This window comes from Rhinopithecus roxellana, chromosome 20 (assembly GCF_007565055.1).
Source record: "Rhinopithecus roxellana isolate Shanxi Qingling chromosome 20, ASM756505v1, whole genome shotgun sequence".
NCBI lineage: Eukaryota > Metazoa > Chordata > Mammalia > Primates > Cercopithecidae > Rhinopithecus > Rhinopithecus roxellana.
In genome coordinates this window covers 18,795,514-18,813,171 of record NC_044568.1, presented here as the reverse complement: position 1 = coordinate 18,813,171, position 17,658 = coordinate 18,795,514, and the positions used below count along the sequence as shown (strand labels likewise).

General features: G+C 53.7%; 1 protein-coding gene across 2 annotated transcripts in view; it reads right to left on the bottom strand.

The window, feature by feature from the left end:
- The window catches only part of SPG7 (SPG7 matrix AAA peptidase subunit, paraplegin), a 54,448-nt gene that overhangs the window by 21,172 nt on the left and 15,618 nt on the right, over positions 1-17,658 (bottom strand). For both annotated transcript variants that reach the window (XM_030925041.1, XM_010364034.2), the window contains exons 5-9: positions 13,587-13,726; positions 11,244-11,346; positions 7,851-7,976; positions 6,650-6,812; positions 6,081-6,254 (exon numbers count right to left, since the gene is read on the bottom strand). In XM_030925041.1, the coding sequence (XP_030780901.1) occupies positions 6,081-6,254; positions 6,650-6,812; positions 7,851-7,976; positions 11,244-11,346; positions 13,587-13,726 (706 nt within the window). The remainder of the gene's footprint in view (positions 1-6,080; positions 6,255-6,649; positions 6,813-7,850; positions 7,977-11,243; positions 11,347-13,586; positions 13,727-17,658) is intronic.

The window sequence follows — 17,658 nt, the reverse complement described above, 5'->3', positions numbered from 1 at the left end:
GAGCTCCACCCCTTAGCTCCTGCCTGGGTTTCCCACAGTATCCTCAGTGCTCGGGGCTGCCTGCCGGTCCACCATCCCTGGGACCTAAGACATTGTCCAAAAACACAAGCAACCAAGCTCTGAGGATAAAGGACCGGCTGCCACAGCCTCACTTCCCAGAGGGCCCCAGACAGGTCCCCTGAGAGGCCCCCAACTTGTGCAGGACCCTGACAGTTTTGGGGATGTTTCTGGGTCAGAGGCTCCTTCCATTCCCTGTTGGAGGCGCATGTGGAGGACAGCAGGGCAGGCAGAGGCGGCACCACGGGGTGCAAGCCGCAGACAGAAGCTAGACCTGACCCCGCTCTCCCGCTCAGAGCCTGAGACCCCTGAACCAGCCCCCACTTCCTCTGAGAGGACAGAGGGCAGGACAGCAACATCACCTCTGGGCCACGAGCAAGCGCCCAAGAGCTGACTCAAGTGGGAGTAAGTCACACTGCCGGCCCCTCCCCGCCTGGGGAGCCCAGAAGTCCAAGCCTCCTCCTGTCCATCCGTGCCCCAGGCTCACTGTCCATTCTGGCTTGAGCCTGGCGGAATTTCCCCCAGTGTTCTCTAAACGGCTCCTATCAAGATTTTACCAACAGGACTTCCACATAGAGCAGGTGACAGCGGATGCCCCGGCTATGTCGGGGTGGAGGGTACTGGTGCTTTGAGGGATGTCTCAACACACCAGGACAGCACGAAACGCCCAACCCAGAGCAGCTGCTCCTACCTGAGTGCACCCTTCCAACCCGACGTCTAAAATAGGGAAAGAAGCCGCATCTCCATCCCGCTCCCGGCAGAGCCCACGCTTCTGAGCTGAAGAACACACCCGAACCCCCAGTGCGGTTCTCTGCGCTCCAGCCTGGTCACACCAGCGCCACCCAGGGCTCAGCAGTGCTTACAATTCCCACAGGAGTACAGGGGCAGTCGGCGAGTGTGACTTGTGAGTCAGACGGCCGGCTCCTGCTGGGCCTCAGCTTCTCCCTCTGCCAGCGCCCATCTACCCACCTGGCAGGCAGTCCAAGGCTCTGTGCTTGATACATGCACTGCCACATTAAGGACAGAGGTAGGGGTATCCCCGGGTCACACTGGGACCAGGACCAGGACCCCGGCTTCCCAGGACCTCATTCACTGCCCGGACACTGGGAGCCTGGACCTGAAAGAGCCCACGGTAACCACTGCCAGGTGCACGTGCTGATGACTTTATTTTTCACAGACTGAAAAAACAGAGGCTGGCAAGGTGGCTGAAGCCTCGAGTCCCAGCTACTCGGGAAGCTGAGGCAGGAGGCGGAGGCTGCAGTGAGCTATGATGGTGGCACCACACTCCAGCCTGGGTGACAGAACGAGACCCTGTCTCTGCAGAACAAAAAGTCGAAGCATAAAATGTTTATAGCAGCATTTTCCGTGTGTGGCTGCATGTTAGGGCTCGGCTTCTGCCACCAGGGGATGACTATGTTGAAGGGAGGCCTGTGTGAACTACTAGGCGTCTGCGGCTCCCACATGTGGTCAGTGCTGACGCTCCCCATCACTGCTTTCTAGCACAGGAGCCGGGAACTGGACGTCCATAGCCAGTGGAGCCTCCAGTGCTCTCTGACTTACACCCTTCCCAGGGGGGTCTGGGGTCCACAGGACACCGCCATGGACCGGCTGACATAACCAACAAGGCTGGGGCTTTTCTCTTCCCCAGCGAGATTTTCCCACGACCGGATCAGCACCCGCCCCATCCCGCGCACTTCCCTGAACAGAAGCAACAAAGCCTGGCCTGCGGCCTCGGTGGGGCTGAGTGCACAGCTGTGGCTCTGCATAAAGGGACTTGTTCAGAGCTGGCACAACTCAACAAGAGGCCTTCAGTCAGCGGATTCCCAGGCCTCAGCAAATCCGGGGGCGGAAGCAGCTCTTCTTATGATAGCACAGAGAGGTTATGTGGAAAAGGTCATTTGATATATGCTTGCCTTTGGGCTCAAGTCACTCAAAAAGGTGGTCTCTGTCTTCAGTGCGAAAGGCAACCCCAGCAGAGCGAACGACATTGCCCTCGGTGGCCCTGTGGGCTCCGTGAGGCAGGAGCGGGCGGGGGCCTCTCCTCTGAGCCTCCTCATGGTCCCCTGGGAGGGCACCTGGTCAACACGGAGAAGGCCGCAGACTCACAGGACGAAGACCTTGGTGTTCACGCTGCGCCCGCACAGCACAGCCATCCGCCTCACCCAAACTGTAGAGAGTCTTAAGACTCTGTGGCCAGAACCCAAGGTGTCCTGCAGATTTCTTCAAAACCTAAACCACCCACTCATCCTTGAGCAGCCTCCAGAAGCAATGGTCAGAGCCACATCAAAGGCCACACAGCACCAAAGAGGCCACATAAAAAAGCTTCACAGAGAAGCAGTGCAGCGAGCCTGGAGGCTCCAGAGGCCTCTAAAATGTATGGTGATCTCCACTTGAGGTGCAGGGCCAGCTGCCCCAGCAGAGGTGGTGGGGTCTCTGGACCTCCCAGGGATCCATCTCTGAGGTGTCTCTCCTTAGTGACACTTCAGACATCGCAGAATCTGAACTGTTCACCCCACATCTCTGAAGACATTCTGTTCTCTGAAAACTCGACTCCCATGACCACTTGCTGTGTGTGCAGAAGGCGGCCGTTCAGGTCTCAGTTGCTCACGCATTAGTTCCTGAACAAGCGTGTTGAGAGACGACTGCAGATACGGGGGACAAGCAGCAGGAGAGGGTGAAGCATTCTCCGCAAATGCTGTAGCAACGCCGCTGAGTCCTGCACACTGTCGGGAATCTCACTTTCATCCTCTACCCTCGGAGCTTTCAGAGCCTACAGAGCACTTCTGTGGGCATCAGTCCATCTGACTTCACAGCAGCCCAGAGGCAGATGGGAATGCAGGGCACCTAGGAGAGACGGGCGCCAGCCCAGGGCACGCGGGGCACCCAGAAGAGACAGGTGCCAGCGTACAGAACGCGGAGCACCCAGAAGAGATGCACGCCAGCCCAGGGCCAAAGCCCTCAGCAGAGTCCACAGCCAGCGACAGGTGCAGTGACACTGTAAACCGCAAGGCACACAGCACTGCTGCACTGATCCGGCCAAATGCACTGCTCGACCTGACCATGAGGACATGTCACAGCTCCAAAGACTGACATTCCTGAATGTCACTGGCCTGTACAGAGTGTCACAGTCACCAAAGACAAACACCAAGAAACAGTGGAGTCTGCCTGTAATCCCAGCTACTCGGGAGGCTGAGGCAGGAGGATCATTTGAGTCAAGGAGTTCAAGACCAACCTGGGCAACACAGCCAGACGCTGTCTCAAAAAACAAGACCAAGAAATGACACAGGACAGGAAGAGATCAAGGAGACCGAACATCCACGTCGGGGAGCGGAAGCACCTGTGGATGGGTGTGGGGGGCAGTCACAGACGCCATGGCCTGGGGGTCGGAAGTACCCGTGGATGGGTCTGGGGGGCAGTCACGTACACCGTGGCCTGGTCCAAACCTGCACACCACGTACGTCATGGTCAGCCTTCGGGGAGCTCGCAGGAAGGCATCAAAGAACACTCCAACTACCGTGGCAACGCTTCTGTAAGTCTAAAGTGATTTCGCAATGAGAGGTGAAGCAAGTGCCCCCCTTAGCTGAGTGGTCAAAACTGGGCTGTGCAGGCGCTAAGACACACGACTCCAAGCAGCAACAAAGAAAACAGCAAGTCAACAGTTCTCTTGGAGCCAGATCACTTGGGGAAAAAAAGTCTCCCTCATCTACAATACCTAAAATGTAACTAGAATTCTGATTAAAAATAAATCTTACAAAGCAGAGACTTCAGCCGGGCGCGGTGGCTCAAGCCTGTAATCCCAGCACTTTGGGAGGCCAAGACGGGCAGATCACGAAGTCAGGAGATCGAGACCATCCTGGCTAGCAAGGTGAAACCCCGTCTCTACTAAAAAATACAAAAAACTAGCCGGGCGAGGTGGCAGGCGCCTGTAGTCCCAGCTACTCGGGAGGCTGAGGCAGGAGAATGGCATAAACCCGGGGGCGGAGCTTGCAGTGAGCTGAGATCCGGCCACTGCACCCCCAGCCTGGGCGACAGAGCGAGACTCCGTCTCAAAAAAAAAAAAAAAGCAGAGACTTCAAAAAGATGCTTGTACTTATGTAAACGCAGCCCAATTCACAACAGCCCATGTGTCCACCAACAGGCGAATAAACAAGAGGCAGCTTCTACACACCAGGCAGCATTATTCAGCCTCAAGGAGGAAGGAAATCCTGACACGTGCCCAGCACCGACGGCCCCTGGAGATGTTATGTGCATGAAAGAAGGCGGAGAGCAAAGGACAGATACCGCAGGACTCCCGTTCTATGAGGTCCCTACGACAGTCACTCAGAGACAGACAGCGGGACACAGGCTGCAAGGGGCTGAGGATGGAGAATGAGGAGGGATCAATGGGGCCAGGTTTTTGGTTTGAAGAGAAAGTTCTGGACACACACGGTGGTGGCGGTTGCTCAACAGGCGAATGTACTTAATGCTCATGAACTTCAGAATGATTAAAATGGTAAATTTATGTGAATGTATTTTTTTAATTTTTTTTAGAGACAGGGTCTCACTGTGTTATCCAGGCTGCAATGCAGAGGCTGTTCACAGGCAAGACAATCGCACAGCACACCACCGAGCTCGGGCTCCAGCACCTTCTGCCTCCGGCTCCCAAACAGCCGGGAACACAGGCGTGCACCACCGAGCTCGGGCTCCAGCACACATTCTGCCTCTGCCTCCCAAACAGCCGGGAACACAGGCACGCACCACCAAGCTTGGCTATCTGCATATTTTACCACAACAATATCCACATTAAAAAAATAATAATAATCTTGCAAAAGTAGCTCAGGAGAAAAATAATTCCAGGTCACCTCTACTGGGTCAGCTCCATTAAAAAAAAAAAATTGTCAAAGCCAGACCAGAAGTCATCTTCAAGGGGTCACAACATGTGGGGTGCCTCCCTCGACGCAGTGCAGCGCGCCGATGCTCTGCTCGGCCCTCTAACCAGTCTCACCTTCTCCGGGGACACAGGGAGAGGTGTGGCGGCACAATCAGACAGACTCATTACCACAGGGAGGCGTGGCGGCACAATCAGACAGACTCATTACAGACCTAAAAACATGAGCGGCACAGCTCCTCCAGAACCTGTCTAGCAGTCTTTCTGGGTTTTGCTGGAAAGCCCCTAAAACACAGTAATAATGCAAAAAAAGGCTGGGTGCCGAGGCTCATGCCTGTGATCTCAGCACTTTGGGAAGCTGCGGCAGGCCGACCGCCTCAGGTCAAGAGTTGAAGACCAGCCTGGCCAACATGGTGAAACCTCATCTCCACTAAAAATACAAAAATTAGTGTTTGGGTATGGTGGCACGTGCCTGTAATCCCAGCTACTTGGGAGACTGAGGCAGGAGAATCGCTTGAACCTGGGAGGCGGAGGTTGCGGTGAGCCGAGATCGTGCCATGTACTTTACCCTGGGCAACAAGAGTGAGACTCCATCTCAAAAAAATAAAAAGATTACATCTGACATACCACTTCTATTCCTACTTACGATTTTTACTATTGCCTTGATGTTTTTTAAATTAAAAGTTGTGCTTCTTTCTTTTCTTTTCTTTTTTTTTTTTTTTTGAGATGGAGCCTCCCTCTCTCACCCAGGCTGGAGTGCAATGGTGAGATCTCGGCTCACTGCAACCTCCACCTTCCAGGTTCAAGCAAAGCTCCAGAGCAGCGGGGACTATAGGCACCCGCCATCGTGCCCGGCTGATTTTTGTATTTTTGAAGAAATGGGGTTTCAGCATGTTGGCCAGGCTGGTCATAAAATCCGGACCTCCGTGGTCCGCCTGTCTTGGCCTCCCAAAGTGCTGGGATTACAGACGTGAGCCACTGCGCTGGGTCTAAAAGCTGTATTTCTTTTTTTTTTTTTTTCTTGAGACGGAGTCTCACTCTGTCACCTAGGCCGGAGTGCAGTGGTGCGATCTTAGCTCGCCACAACCTGTTCTGAAAGACATCAGAAAACCTTCTCTGATGGTTCAGTGGGGGTGTGGGGTGCACGAGCACTGACCGTCCATTTCTACCAGAAGCTGGTTGAGCGTCTGCTCCTCCTCTGTGTTGGAGAAGCCAGACATGGTAGTGGAGCGCTTCTTGCCCACCGCGTCAATCTCATCGATGTAGACGATGCAGGGGGCCCGGGCTCGGGCTTCCTTGAAGAGGCTTCGCACACGGGCAGCGCCAAGGCCTGAGGGGACACAGAGAGAACCAGGAAATGGGCAGACAATAAAAAACAAAGTCTCTTCCTGTACCCGGGCCAGACAAAGTTCTACACAAAAGACAACTAAAGCTACCAGCCCCGTCCCCTGCAAACAGACACACGGCAGCTGCTCGCGGGGTCCCCTGGTCACCCCTCAGGGTTCACACGCACCGTGCTGGCCCCCCAGGCCACAAGTGACAGCGGCTTTGAAACAAACACCACACGCTCTGCAGACAAAACCCCTCCTCTAACCCAGACCTCGCTTTCCTTCCCTACTCCCTGGCCCACCTGTTTCCCTTTCAGACCAGCACCAGAGGAAGGACATGTGAAAGGAGCCAAGTGGTCAGCCAAGTCCACCCACAGCCCCCAACCACAGCACCTACCTCCAATGACCTCCACGAACTCTGGGCCGGCCATCGCCAGGAAGGGCACCTGAGCCTCCGTGGCCACCGCCTTCGCCAGCAGTGTCTTCCCACAGCCAGGGGGACCGAGCAGCAGGGCGCCCTTTGGGACCTTGGCGCCAAGCTGGAGGAAGCGCTCTGGGCTCTGGATAGCAGCAGATGATGTGACACTAACCACGTGGGGTCTCAGAGTTTTTTTTTTGGAGGTAAGGTCTGTCTGGGTCACGCAGGCTGGAATGCAGTGCGTGCCAGAAGAGCTCACCGCAGCCCTGCAGCCTCAGCGCCCTAGGTTCAAGCCATCCTCTCACCTCAGCCTCTCAAGTAGCTGGGACTATACAGGCATGTGGCACCACGCCCAGCTACTTTTAAAGAATTTTTGCAGGCCGGGCGCAGCGGCTCACACCTGTAATCCCAGCATTTTGGGAGGCCGAGGCGGGCAGAAAGCCTGAGATCAGGAATTCGAGACCAGGCTGGCCAAAATGGAGAAACCCCGTCTCTACTAAAAATACAAAAATTAGCCGTGCACGGTGGTGGGTGCTTGTGATCCCAGCTACTCGGGAGGCTGAGGCAGGAGATCACTTGAACTGGGGGAGTTGGAGGTTGCAGTGAGCCGAGATTGTGCCACTGCACTCCAGCCTGAGTGACAAAGTGAGACTCTATCTCAAAAAAAAAAAAAAAAAAATTAATTAAAAAAATTTTTTGCAGAGACAGGGTCTCACTGTTGCCCAGGCTGATCTCCTACTCCTGGGCTCAAGCACTTCCCCTGCCTCAGCCCCCAAAGTGCTAGGACTACGGGTGTGACCCACCGCACCAGGACCGCAGAGGGAATGTTTAAGTAACGCACGTGAAAGGCAGCTCATGCACGGCCACCAGCTGGCTACGGGGTTTATGGGGTTCTGGAAAAAGTGCAGAGCTCTGCAAGGGATGAAGGGCCCAGGATGGCTAATGGCACAGTAGGCATGGGCCTTGGTAGTCTCCGTTTGGCTGAACCATGTGCAAGGGGCTTGTGCTGCTGGTTGAACAGGCACCAGCACCTGCCTGGCGTCCCCATGGGACACGGTAGAGGTCACCACCAACCCATGACACATAATCAATGGAATTCCAGGTCCCACAGGAGCCCTTCTGGGAGAGAAGGAAGGCTGGTGTCTGCTCACTCCTCCCTCCCGGTCTGTGCTGCTCTCACCTTCAGATAATCCACAAACTCGCGGACCTCCTGCTTGGCTTCGTGCATTCCTGCCACGTCTTTGAAGCTGACTCCTTTCCCCATCTTCCCATCCACAATCGTGAAACGAGCCATTTTAAGCTGATTCTGTGCAGAAAGAACAAAGCGCAAGGAGCTGTGCAAAGTGAGGAAATCAGCAGCACAACGCAGGAGCTCAGCCCACACACCTCAGCCACGCCAGCCCCACGTCTCCCTCCCAGGATCCCAAGGATCCACTCGTGTCAGACTGACAAGGCTCACAGGTCCGTCTTCAGGCACAGAAGGGAAATGTTTCATGTCATTAATTAGTAAGAAAATTGTCTAGCAAGTTGCCTTAAAAAAATTATTCTTGGCCGGGCGCGGTGGCTCACGCCTGTGATCCCAGCACTTTGGGAGGCCGAGACGGGCGCAATCATGAGGTCAGAAGATTGAGACCATCCTGGCTAACATGGTGAAACCCCGTCTCCACTAAAAATACAAAAAAAATTAGCCAGGCCTGGTGGTGGATGCCTGTAGTCCCAGCTACTTGGGAGGCTGAGGCAGGACAATGGCGTGAACCCAGGAGGCGGAGCTTGCAGTGAGCTGAGATCGCACCACTGCACTCCAGCCTGGGCGACTGAGCGAGACTCTGTCTCAAAAAAAAAAAAAAATTATTCTTGGTCAGGTGCGGTGACTCACACCTGTAATCCCAGCACTTTGGGAGGCCGAGGCAGGTGGATCACCTGACGTCAGGAGTTGGAGACCATCCTGGCCAACATGGTGAAACCCTGTCTCTACTAAAAATACAAAAATTAGCTGGGTGCAGGGGTGGGAGCCTGTAATCCCAGCTACTAGGGAGGCTGATGCAGGAGAATCGCTTGAACCCACAAGGCAGAGGTTGCAGTGAGCTGAGATTACACCACTGCACTCCAGCCTGGGGGACAAAAGCAAAACTCCATCTCAAAAAATAGAAAAACAAATTATCCCCAAATTAGCTGGGTGTGGGGGTGCGTGCCTGTAATCCCAGCTACTCAGGAAGCTGAGGTAGGAGAATCACCTGAGCCTGGAAAGTTGACCCTCAAGATCACACCACTGCACTCCAGCCTGGTGACAGTGAGACCATCTCAAAAAAACAAAAAACAAACAAACAAACAAAATAACCTTCCACACAAACTAATTTAACATCTTTTGCATAAACCGCCTTTTTTGTTTCTTTCTGAGATAAGGTCTCACTCTGTCACCAAAACTGGAGCACTGTAGCAGGATCTCAGCTCACTGCAACCTCGACCTCCTGGGTTCAAACGATCCTCCCACCTCAGCCTCCTGAGTGCCCGGGACCACAGGCGCCACCACCAGGCCTAAGTGGAAACAAGGTGGGACAGTGTGGGCCCTGCCTCCTCCTTGCTGGTAACTCCCCAGGCCCAAAGGTGAAGGGAGGGGGCGTCACATAAGGAGCGTGCACTCCATGATAAACGCCGCAAGGTAAGGTTTCTCAAGTGTATTAAGGTTGTTTTTTTGTTTTTTGTTTTTTTGAGACAGAGGCTTGCTCTGTCTCCTAGGCTGGAGGGCAGTGGCGTGATCTCGGCTCACCGCAACCTCCACCTCCCAGGTTCAAGAGATTGTCCTGCCTCAGCCTCCCGAGTAGCTGGGATTACAGGAGCCTGCCATCACACTCAGCTAATGTTTGTTCTTTTTTTAGGAGAGACAGGGTTTCTTCATGTTGGTCAGGCTGGTCTCGAACACCTGACCTCAGGTGATCCACCCACCTTTGCCTCCCAAAGTGCTGAGATTTCAGGTGTGACCCACTGTACCTGGCCTAAGGTTGTTCTTTTAAAGACAACCTGGCCAGGCGAGGTGGTTCATGCCTATAATCCCAGCACTTTGGGAGGCCAAGGCAGGCAGATCACGAGGTCAGGAGATTGAGACCATTCTGGCTACGGTGAAATCCCGTCTCTACTAAAAATATAAAAAATTAGCCGGGTGTGATGGTGAGCGCCTGTAGTCCCAGCTACTTGGGAGGCTGAGGCGGGAGAATGGCAAGAACCTGGGAGGCGGAGCTTGCAGTGAGCCGAGATTGCGCCACTGCACTCCAGCCTGAAAGGCAGAGCAAGACTGTCTCAAAATAAATAAATAAATTGGCCAGGTGTGATGGCTCACGCCTGTAATCGCAGCACTCTGGGAGGCCGAGGTGGGCAGATCACGAGGTCAGGAGATGGAGACCATCCTGGCTAACACGGTGAAACCCCATCTCTACTAAAAATACAAAAAATTAGCTGGATGTGGTGGCAGGCGCCTGTAGTCCCAGCTACTCGGGAGGCCGAGGCAGGAGAATGGCATGAACCCGGGAGGCAGAGCTTGCAGTGAGCCAAGATTGCGCCACTGCACTCCAGCCTGGGCGACAGAGCGAGGCTCAGTCTCAGGAAAAAATAAAAATAAAAAAAAAATAAAGAAATAAAAAATAAAGACAACCTTTAAAATTCCACAGATTCTTAGCTAGTTGGAAATAAAGGGGAAAACAGTCTTTGGTGATCATAAAAAAAATGCAGATTTGGCCGGGTTGGTGGCTGCAGCACGTTGGGAGGCCAAGGCAGGCAGATCACCCAAGCTCAGTAGTTCAAGACCGGCCTGGCCAACATGGTAAAACCCTATCTCTACAAAAATACAAAAATTAGCCAGGCATGGTGGCCCACACCTGCAGTCCCAGCTACTCAGGAGGCTGAGTTAGGAGGATTGCATGAACCCAGGGGGTGGAGGTTTCAGTGAGCAGAGATCGTGCCACTGCACTCCAGCCTAGGCAACAGAGCGAGACTCTGTCTCAAAAAAAAAAGAAAAGAAAGGCCGGGTGCAGTGGCTCACGCCTATAATCCCAGCACTTTGGGAGGCTGAGGTGGATCACCTGAGGTCGGGAGTTCGAGACCAGCCTGACCAACATGCAGAAACTCCATCTCTACTAAAAATACAAAATTAGCCCGGCGTGGTGGCACATGCCTGTAATCCCAGCTACTCGGGAGGCTGAGGCAGGAGAACTGCTTGAACCCGGGAGGTGAAGGTTGTGGTGAGCTGAGATCACGCCAATGCACTCCAGCCTGGACAATAAGGGTGAAGCTCCGTTTCAAAAAAAAAAAAAGAAAAGAAAAATGCAGATTCAATTGCCCTGTAATCTCACGTGGCTCAGGCAACCCAGAGTTAGGGTGAGAGGCCCTCAGGCAACACTGCTCACTACACACCTTACAGCGAGCCCGTGGGAAAGGAAGGTGAGCCGCTGCCTCATTGTGGCTTCAGGCTGCTCTCTGCAACAGGTTTTCCCTGTGTATTTATCGTGCAGCTTACAGGAAAAGTATTCAGCAAACACAAAGCAGAAAAAGGGTTCAGAGAGCTCTGATTGACGGAACTTACAAAAGCACTGAATCCACCTTCCCTTCCAGTCATTCCAGCCAGACGGAAAACACACCACAGGATGGCCAGGCCCACTGCTGTCATCCCCACGGAGTACACGGCACTGCCGGAAGAAAGAGAGGCAGGCACAGGCTCAGAGAGTGTCACGTGACAGACACATGTTTCCAAGTCAGAACCACCGCTGGCAACGTTTCCAAGATGAGACGAGGAGTCCCTACCTGTGGGACCGATGCACAGATTAAAATGGTTGTGGAAATGGGTTCTCTCGTCTCGTTCTCACTGACTGTGCTCTTACATGAAAGTTTCCCAAATGGTCCGACTGAGTGTGCAAATGCTGGAGATACCCAGTGGTCTAGCCAGCCCTGTGACAATAACAACATTCTGGTTTTTCTATTTTCGGTATATTTCGTTTTCAAAAGTAAGTGATCAGTTTCAATCAGGCAGGCAAGATCAGCCTAGCAGTAAAAAGCAAATCTCAGGCCAGGCACGGTGGCTCACGCCTGTAATTCCAGCACTTTGGGAGGCTGTGGTGTGTGGATCACAAGGTCAGGAGTTCGAGACCAGCCTGGCCAACATGGTGAAACCCCATCTCTACTAAAAAAATACAAAAATTAGCTGAGCGTGGTGGCGTGCGCCTGTAATCCCAGCTACTCGGATGGCGGAGGCAGGAGAATCGCTCGAACCCAGGAGGTGGAGGTTGCAGTGAGTCAAGATCGTGCCACTGCACTCCAGCCTGGGCTACAGAGCAAGACTGCATCTCAAAAAGAAAAAAACACAAACACTGTCTCTACTAAAAAATACAAAAAAACTTAGCTGGATGTGGTGGCGTGCATCTGTAGTCCCAGCTACTCAGGAGGCTGAGGTGGGAGAATCACCTGACTGTGGGAGGTCAAGGCGGCAATGAGCTGAGACTGTGCCACTGCACTCCAGTCTCGGCGACAGAGATCCTGTCTCAAAAGAAAAAAAAAAAAAAGCAAATCCCAGGACTTTCGCCCTCATACTGAAGGAGGGGCTGCCCTGGGCCTGCCCCAACCCTCCATCTTCTGTACATCATCAGCCTACGAAGACATGAGAAGCATAGCCTCAGAGCAGTGATCTTCCAGGAGCTGCTGAGTTACAGAATTAGAGGTGCATTTTTTTTTTTCCCTGTAGAGATGGGGTTCTCCATGCTGCCCAGGCTGGTCTCGAACTCGTGGGCTCAAGAGATCCTTCCCGCCTCAGCCTTCCAAAGTGCTGGGATTACAGGCAGAGCCACCGCACCTGGCTAGAGGTGCATTTTGATCAAGGGAGTACTTGCCAGTCACTGGCATTCTACATCTTCAGAGATTACAAGTCAACAATAAACCTCTCTGGTTTCAGCACCCGTTGGCCCCTCATTTGCTCCGACTATGGAACCTGTCAGGGTCCATGGTCCTTAACTGCCCATAGCTCCCACCTGGTCTGTTTCCCTCTCAACACTGAAATGCCAGTTTCTCATTCCTGTGTCTACACTTTTCCCATTCCATTTTCCTATATGGAGAAGACAGCAACCCCAGGACATTATCAAGGTACTCCTTGACTCTCTTTCTTTTTTATTGCTAGGCTGATCTTGCCTTGCTAACTGAAACCGATCGCTTCCTTCTGAAAACAAAATATACCGAAAACAGAAAAACCTGAATGCTGCTATTGTCACAAGGCTGGCTCGTCACTGGGCATCTCCGGCACCTGCATGCTCCATCTGACCACTTGGGAAGCCTTCATCAAAGAGCACAGTCAGTGAACACTAAACAAGAATGTGAATGCAGAAGTGCCAGACAACTAAAGAAAGTGACTAAACAAACTCCAACAGACTTGCACACAGTTGGCCTCCACAGCCACCGGGTCCACCTCTACAGGTTCAACCAAGCACAGAATGAAAATACGTGGGGAAAACGTGCATCTGTACTGAACATGTACAGACATGTTTTTGTCATCATTCCCTAAACAATAACGTATAACAATGATTGAAATAGTATTTACAGGGCATTGGGTATTATTAGCAACCTACAGATGATTCGAAGCCTATCAGAGGATGTTCTCAGGTCACATGCAAGGACTCCGGGATTTCACATCGGGGCTTAGGCATCCTGAGGTGCTGGTATCCTTGGGAGGTCCTTGAACCAGCCCCCATGGATACCCAGGGACGACCACATTTCCAAATTTCCTGGCAGTGCATCATTCACTTCTATATTTATTTAACCCTCCCACAAAGAAGTCTAGTTAACTGTAGGCAAAGATGGTTGAGATTTTTGTTTGCAATCTGTTTGTCACACTATAAAGCCAAGCGAGGTTTAGTTCAAGCATCAACAAACACATCCCACATACTTTCCAAAGAATCCTGTTCGCCTGTAGGAAACCGGGATCCTGTCCTTGGCCTCGATATTCAGCTCATCTTCAGCTGCTCGAAGCTTCTCTTCAAACTTGTCAATATTTGCAACCTGCATTCGGTACATCAAGGCTAGTCGCTGCGGGGTAGAAAGGAGACCAGACCATGAGAGACCCGCAGGGACAGACAGGCAACCCCACGGTTCACCGGGAGCCTGCCTGGAACTCACGCTAAGGACAGCCTCCGCATTGGGAAGAGGACGCCATTCAGAAACTAGAGGTGATTCCTAACGTACTGACGGTTCCACTTACGGTCTTTCCACTTCACAATGACGTGAAAGCAATATGTTGACTAAGCTCCTTGACCTACGATGGGGCTACCTCCCAGTGAGCTCCTGGGAAGCCGAAAATATCCTAATTCAAGGAGCACCTGTACTTCCAAGTCTAAACAATTTTAGTTTCCTCAACCACAATTTGAGAAATAAAATTTCAATAGATAGACTTTCTATTTTCCACTCATAGGAAAACTGAGAAATGGAGGGGTGTCCGCATGTTAGCTCACAGCCCCACGTCTGATGTGTGCCTCGGACTCAGCTATGCCTGTAGACACGACAGGAGCCTCCCCCAGAGGCCGGCGAGGCTGCAGCATGGGACTAAGGATGGCACAACCAAGACTGTGGCCAAAAACAGATGTTTTAGGAAACCGCGGCCACAGAGGGTTCGTGTCTAACCACAAAACCTGAGACTGTTCATCCCTCACACCAGGATACCAACAGGTCCGTCTCCCCAGCACATGATTCTCCAAATGCAGTGTTTTCCTAAGTAAACTCCGCATGTTTAGCTCAGATTTCAGCATGACTGGACGGCAACAGCCCAAAGGGAGGACAAAGACGGACTTGCAGGACTCTCCTTGAGGTTAACTGGAGACTCCAGCAGAGGACAGGGATCAGGGGTGGAGGTGGCACCTGTTGCTCCCTCACTCACACCTCAAACTGCTAAGACAGAATTCTGAGCATTTTCTCTTGAAGGCAGCTGTTTTATCAGGTGACTCGTCCAGAACTGAGCATAGTGTTGTAGATTAAAATAACCTCCCAGGCTGAAATAATCAGGCCTCCATCAGAGGATTTACCTGAATGAGCACCACCCTCTGCACTTAGCTATGGTGTGTTTAAAACCAGGGTTTCCTGTTCTTAAAACTAGCAAGACAAGGCCGGGCATGGTGGCTGACGCCTGTGATCAGGCACTTTGGAAGGTCAAGGTGTGAGGATCACTTGAGGCCAAGAGTTCAAGACCAGCCTGGGCGATATAGGAAGACCTCACCTCTCCAAAAAAACCAAAAAATTTAAAAATTAGCCAGGTGAGGCCGGGGGTGGTGGGTCACACCTGTAATCCCAGCACTTTGGGAGGCCGAGGCAGGCGGATCACAAGGTCAGGAGATCAAGACCACGGTGAAACCCCGTCTCTACTAAAAATACAATTAGCCGGGTGCGGTGGCGGGCGCCTGTAGTCCCAGCTGCTCAGGAGGCTGAGGCAGGAGAATGGCGTGAACCCAGGAGGCGGAGCTTGCAGTGAGCTGAGATCGCGCCACTGCACTCCAGCCTGGGCAACAGAGCGAGACTCTGTCTTCAAAAAAAAAAAAAAAAAAAAGGCCGGGCGCGGTGGCTCAAGCCTGTAATCCCAGCACTTTGGGAGGCCGAGACAGGTGGATCACGAGGTCAGGAGATCGAGACCATCCTGGCTAACACGGTGAAACCCCGTCTCTAATAAAAAATACAAAAAACTAGCCGGGCGAGGTGGCGGGTGCCTGTAGTCCCAGCTACTCGGGAGGCTGAGACAGGAGAATGGCGGGAACCCGGGAGGCAGAGCTTGCAGTGAACTGAGATCCGGCCATTGCACTCCAGCCTGGGCAACAGAGCAAGACTCCGTCTCAAAAAAAAAAAAAAAAAAAAAAAAAAAAAAATTAGCCAGGTGTGGTGGTGCATGCCTGCAATCCCAGCTACAGGGTAGGCTGAGGTGGGAGGATCACTCGAGCCCAGGAGGTCAAGGCTGCAGTGAGCCTACATCACACACCACTGCATCTCAGCCTGGGCAACAGAGGGAGACTCTGTCTCAAAAGAAAAAAAAGAAAGAAAAGAGAAGGAAATTCTGAATCCTGAGTAACCCAGCAAAGAGGCAGAAGCTCTGGTGGAGGCCATGGTCATTTCCAGACCCTCGGCTAGGCCACACCAACCCTAGACCACTTTCCTAATCACTGGTCCACACACTGTTCAGGGTTAAAATGCTCCAAGCACAGGTTCTGACGCACTCTTGGAATCTAAAGTTACCAGATCTGGCTGGGCATGATGGCTCACGCCTGTAATCCCAGCACTTTGGGAGGTCAAGGTGGGAAGATCACCTGAGGTCAGGAGTTCGAGACCAGCCTGGCCCTACATAGAGAAACCCTCTCTCTACTAAAAATACAAAAATTAGCCAGGTGTGGTGGTGCACGCCTGTAATCCCAGCTACCAGAGAGGCTGAGGCAGGGGAATCACTTGAACTCGGGAGGCAGATGTTGCAGTGAGTGGAGATCACATCATTGCGCTTCAGCCTAGGCAACAGAGTGAGATTGTCTCAAACAAACAAACAAAAAAACTAAAGTGAAAAAAAGACAAAGACAACCAAATAAATGCAAATCAATGGGCTGAGGGCCCAGCATGAGAAGGAAGTATGCCCTCAACTGCAGGTATCCAAAAGGATGGCAACGGCCCGTGTCCACACCCTCACTCACAGGCGCCCACACCCTCACTCACAGGCAGCCCACACCCTCACTCACAGGCAGCCCACACCCTCACTCACAGGCGCCCACACCCTCACTCACAGGCGCCCACACCCTCACTCACAGGCGCCCACACCCTCACTCACAGGCGCCCACACCCTCACTCACAGGCAGCCCACACCCTCACTCACAGGCAGCCCACACCCTCACTCACAGGCGCCCACACCCTCACTCACAGGCGCCCACACCCTCACTCACATCACAGGCGCCCACACCCTCACTCACAGGCGCCCACACCCTCACTCACAGGCGCCCACACCCTCACTCACAGGCAGCCCACACCCTCACTCACAGGCGCCCACACCCTCACTCACAGGCGCCCACACCCTCACTCACAGGCAGCCCACACCCTCACTCACAGGCAGCCCACACCCTCACTCACAGGCGCCCACACCCTCACTCACAGGCGCCCACACCCTCACTCACAGGCGCCCACACCCTCACTCACAGGCAGCCCACACCCTCACTCACAGGCGCCCACACCCTCACTCACAGGCGCCCACACCCTCACTCACAGGCGCCCACACCCTCACTCACAGGCAGCCCACACCCTCACTCACAGGCAGCCCACACCCTCACTCACAGGCAGCCCACACCCTCACTCACAGGCGCCCACACCCTCACTCACAGGCGCCCACACCCTCACTCACAGGCGCCCACACCCTCACTCACAGGCGCCCACACCCTCACTCACAGGCAGCCCACACCCTCACTCACAGGCAGCCCACCCTCACTCACAGGCGCCCACACCCTCACTCACAGGCAGCCCACACCCTCACTCACAGGCAGCCCACACCCTCACTCACAGGCGCCCACACCCTCACTCACAGGCGCCCACACCCTCACTCACAGGTGCCCACACCCTCACTCACAGGCGCCTACACCCTCACAGGCCGCCCACACCCTCACTCACAGGCGCCCACACCCTCACTCACAGGCAACCCACACCCTCACTCACAGGCGCCCACACCCTCACTCACAGGCAGCCCACACCCTCACTCACAGGCAGCCCACACCCTCACTCACAGGCAGCCCACACCCTCACTCACAGGCGCCCACACCCTCACTCACAGGCGCCCACACCCTCACAGGCGCCCACACCCTCACTCACAGGCGCCCACACCCTCACTCACAGGCGCCCACACCCTCACTCACAGGCGCCCACACCCTCACAGGCACCCACACCATCACTCACAGGCACCCACACCCTCACTCACAGGCGCCTACACCCTCACAGGCGCCCACACCCTCACTCAC